We start from the raw sequence: 4,747 nt of genomic DNA on the forward strand, positions 1-4,747 counted from the left end.
ACATTATTGAATCGAATGATTGAATGGTGTATGATCTCAGGCATTTAGAGTTACCGCCTTTTTCACTATTTAATCTTTTTTAACACCACATTTAAAAACACTGCTTATTTACTTATCAGAATACTTCAGATGGTTATATTCTTAAAAATTAAACATATTTGACGTTCAATTTACTCAATTGTAACAGTAACTTTGTTTTTAAATGAGTTTCTTTGTGTTTTACACTCACACGTATTTAAGGTTGAAATTTTATTTTTACTTTGATTTAATGCAAGATAACACTGTCACTTCATTTTTGATGGTTTTACTATGTTTTCATTTGATAAGAACGTTTAGAAAAGCACTTAAATATTTTAAAAATTTAAAAATAGACAGAGGTAATTTGCTTGACACCTAACGAACTTGACAGACCCCTAACGAACTTGACAGACCCCTAACGAACTTGACAGACCAAAAATTATATTAATTCTTCCATAATATAATAACCAAAAATTATCTTAATATTTCAGTGTCGACACATGCTTATAAATGATTGATAAAAATGCAAAGAATAAGAAATAAATGCTATGTTTAAAAAAAGGAAACGACGAAAACGTGCCCGGTCAAAGTACGCTACATAATTTGTATTTAAAATTATGAGTTATACGTGAATTTAGTGTCGGGACAATCGTGTGAAATACAATGCCCTCTTTGCTTTTTATGCAATAATATTGTTAAGATTTATGAATACGTCTTCACTGACTAATAACATGTATAAAAACATAATGTTTATGCTGTTTAAAAACACAAATAACTGTTACAATTTTCACTGTAGTGGAAACACACATTTATGATAATACTAGCTGTCGCCCGCGACTCCGTCCGCGCTTAGTTAAAAAAACTTAATAGGTGTATGAAAAATATAAAATTTCATAAAAGTTGGCCAAGTCGTTTTGGTGGAGTATGGTAACTAATTGTGACACGAGAATTTTTATGTAAGATGTACTTTATATAAGTTAAATAAGTTATTGCCAACGACAGTTAAGTCACGACTTTTGGGGACACTTTTATAATTTGTATACTTATTGCATTACTTATTTACCATATTTATCAATAGAATTATGTTTTTTGAAATAAATTTCACCTTTAAATGTTTTAGGAACGAACTGCAGAGCAGTTCAATGATCGTGTAAAGTCGATCGATGTACGGAGTTCATCCGGTGTCAAGCATTGCCCGCATTAGATAAGGCTGTTTTATATATAAATAAAATAAGATATATGTATATAAAATATTAATATATAAGATAATATAAAATAAACTTAAATAATTACAAAAACAAATAAATTAGAAATATGTATCTGTATTTTGAACCATTTTTCCCATTTTATATTACAATAGGCGATTAAATTTACATATGTTTTAAACTTGTAAGAAAAGAAATAATTTATTATGAAATTTATTTTATTTATCAAAGAAATTGTACCATTTTTAATACGTCAACATTTTTAAAGCTTTATAATTTAGATTGTACATCTTCTCGAATATTCTCTGTGGCGGCGACTTTATTGGGGGTCGTGTTTTGGAATCCCTTTTTGTACATGGTGATGACGACAGCGCCCCCTACGCCCAGGTTGTGCTGCAAGCCGATACGCGCCTTAGGTACCTGTACAATAAACAACAATGGTTTATATCTGACAAAAAAAACAACAAAATAAAAAAGACTAGGTTGACTACTTGGTTTAAAATCAAAACCTAATCATTTTAAACAGTGTAATTTTTTATGTTTTTTAATGTTTTATCCGATTGGACGAAAATTTGCGTGTTGCGTTACGTCAGTTGCATTGTGAGATTGTGACTGTAGCCTTAAAAGCTTACTGATATTGAAATTAGCTGATCAAATTTTGCAACATATATCACCGATCAATCTCCTTCGAGCCTCCCTCTTCAACGCGACACTGGCGAAACAATCAGTGCCCAGTTGGCACACCTAAAAGCCACTGCTTGGAAATTGAATTGAATTGATATTGAAATTATATGTCATTTTGACAGGTGGGGTTACCTAAAGAATTGAAGAAAGTAAAACAGATATAAAACTACTTCGAATAAGACTATCTTAATGGTAGCTCTCATCTCCACCTAGACCTGGCCTAGTTTATCTGTAGGCGACGCCCATGTATATCAATAACATTTGACCCGAAGGTGAAAAAAGTAAGCATTACAAATGTAAAAACGCCGGATATCATCTGATTAGATTTCACGTACTTACAAATTGATAAGACATATTGTTTGTTTAAAGATAAACAGTATTGTACTTTGTCCTTATATGTCATAGATTGTCTATGGGAGGCTGCTTTTGGGCAACTTGATTTTTTATTATTTTAGAAAATTTAAGAATTGAAACAAAACAAACGTAACGACCGTTAGTATTGAGCTACTTAGTAATTCTTATCCTTTCATATCCATCGTGACTCCGCTTTTTGGAGGTCTTATATTTGCAATACCTTGCACAAGGTCTACATGAGTACCCACCTGTCTGGGTCCCGCCTCGCCGCGCAGCTGCCATACGAGCTCCGCACACTGCGCAAGCCCAGTGGCGCCTATCGGGTGGCCTTTGGCGATAAGGCCGCCGCTCGGGTTGACCACCACCCGCCCGCCGTACGTGTTGTCCCCGGCGTCGATGAATTTGGCCGCCTCTCCCTCGCCGCACAGCTGCAGTCCCTCGTATACTATCATCTCGTTGCAAGCGAAGCAGTCGTGCAGCTCCACCACGTCAACTTCCTTGGGGGAGACGCCGGTCTTCTGGTAGATTCGGCTGGCGGCCAGCGCGGTCATGTCCGAGCCCGCTATCTTCATGCAGCTCTTCTCCTCGAAGATGGCCGGCGTGTCGGTCGCCATCTCCATGCCGATGATCTCCACCGCGCGATCCTGCAGGCCGTGCGCCTTGACAGCATCTTCGGACATGAGCACTGCCGCGCCGGCGCCGTCGCTCGTCGGGCAACACTCGAGCTTCGTCAGGGGCCCGTAGATACGCCGTGAGTCCAGGATCTCCTCGACGGAATACTCGCGCTTGCTCTGCGCGCGCGGGTTGCGCGCGCCATTCCGATGGTTCTTGGCGGCGATCTTAGCGAGGTGAACCTCAGTGGCGCCGTATTTGCGCATGTACTCGATGCCCGCGTTGCCGAAGTATTGCGGTGTGTGCGGCAGTTTCTGAACCTCGAACATCTCTCCCATTTTTGCGAGGTGCCTGCCCAACGGACTCGCGCGGTCTGTGAAGCGTCCGGATCCTAGCGGACCCGGCGCCATCTTTTCGAAGCCGACTGCGAGGGCGATGTCGCATAGACCGCCCTCGATGAGCTGCTTGGCCAGGAAGAGTGCGGTGGAGCCGGTTGAACAGTTGTTGTTGACGTTATAGATGGGGATGCCAGTCATGCCGACCTGGTAGAGCACGCGCTGGCCACAGCACGAGTCGCCGGACACGTAGCCGCAGACGGCCTGCTGCACGGCGGCGTAGGGCAGGTTGGCGTCGCGCAGGGCTCCCTCTACCGCCTCCTTGCCCATCTCCGGGTAATCGCGGTCGGGGCTCGGCTTCACGAACGGGGTCATGCCCACACCCACCACGAAAACCTTTCTACCCATTGTTTTTTTTAATTCTGAATTAAAAAATTAAAACAATAATTGTACGACGAGTCGGGTGAATGTCGACGTAGCTACAACGTTTGCGAATTATTTTGATAACGCAGATACCTATATATTGTCAACTCCGCGAGGAAACAAGGTCAGATAAGTAAAAAACTAGGATTCCCTGTAAGACTATCGACGCTGCAAAACACTGCGATGTTGTTGCCTTTAAGTTTTATGTAAAGTTTTTTTCATATTATACTGAGCATATTACAAGGAAACGAGGAAAATAACCTAAACTCACACGATTTCAAAACTGAACCAGACTAGTTTCATATTCCTAATACTTTTAATTTATTACGGAACCATCATAATGTATTATCTTACCTTTGATTACAATATCAACGCCTTGCCAATCTTTGACATAATGCATTCTCTTATATATACGAGTACTATAAAATTAACACTAATGAGAAGCATTTTACATCATCAGACGCAAGCGATGTTTGAACCACAAATTAGACAATAACAGAAGATATTGAAAGTGCATTTCTACTGCATAAACACGATATGTTTAGGATGAAAATGTTCATTTATGTATATGAATATATGTATATGGGTCATTCCATGTCAAATCGACAAATTTTTTACCTGACCCCCTTTGATTTCGCTGAAAATTTTCTATCTTTTTCTACCCCCCGAAAGTTATTTTTCAGAATTTTTTCAATTTTTTTTTCATAATTCAAAAAAAGTTATGAATTTTTGAAAAAAAAACCGCTCTTTTATTTTTAAATTGCCAGAACTTTTTCAAAAATTTACCGTTTGAGAACTTTTTTTTTTTCAAAATTTTTGTTTTCAAATGTAGTTTTCGAAAAAAAATATGAAAAAATTTTCAGAATCCCAGATATATGAAATATTATAGTTTTTTTTGAAAAAAAAACGTAATTTTCTCAAAGTCCGACCGTTTTATTTTTTATTTTTTTTTGCTCTAAAAATACTTCAACTAATTCTGCAATGATCCCCGTTAATCAAAAGATGTGACGACAATCGCTTCTCATTTTTTTTCTTGATTGTAAAAAAAAATTTGTTGAATTTTTGCTGATTTTATATAACTTTAACACTTTAAAAAAAATCAGATTAAGAATCCAA

General features: G+C 38.1%; 1 protein-coding gene across 1 annotated transcript; it reads right to left on the reverse strand.

Moving 5' to 3' along the window:
• Window positions 1–1,454: 1,454 nt before the first annotated feature.
• On the reverse strand, window positions 1,455–3,723 carry LOC106718551 (sterol carrier protein 2). The gene is made up of 2 exons (XM_014512673.2): window positions 2,510–3,723; window positions 1,455–1,643 (listed from the first exon to the last, which is right to left on the reverse strand). The coding sequence occupies exons 1-2, from the start codon at window positions 3,614–3,616 to the stop codon at window positions 1,494–1,496; spliced, it is 1,257 nt and encodes a 418-aa protein (XP_014368159.2). The 5' UTR covers window positions 3,617–3,723; the 3' UTR covers window positions 1,455–1,493.
• Between the last annotated feature and the right edge of the window lie 1,024 nt (window positions 3,724–4,747).

Source organism: Papilio machaon, chromosome 15 (genome assembly GCF_912999745.1).
Source record: "Papilio machaon chromosome 15, ilPapMach1.1, whole genome shotgun sequence".
NCBI lineage: Eukaryota > Metazoa > Arthropoda > Insecta > Lepidoptera > Papilionidae > Papilio > Papilio machaon.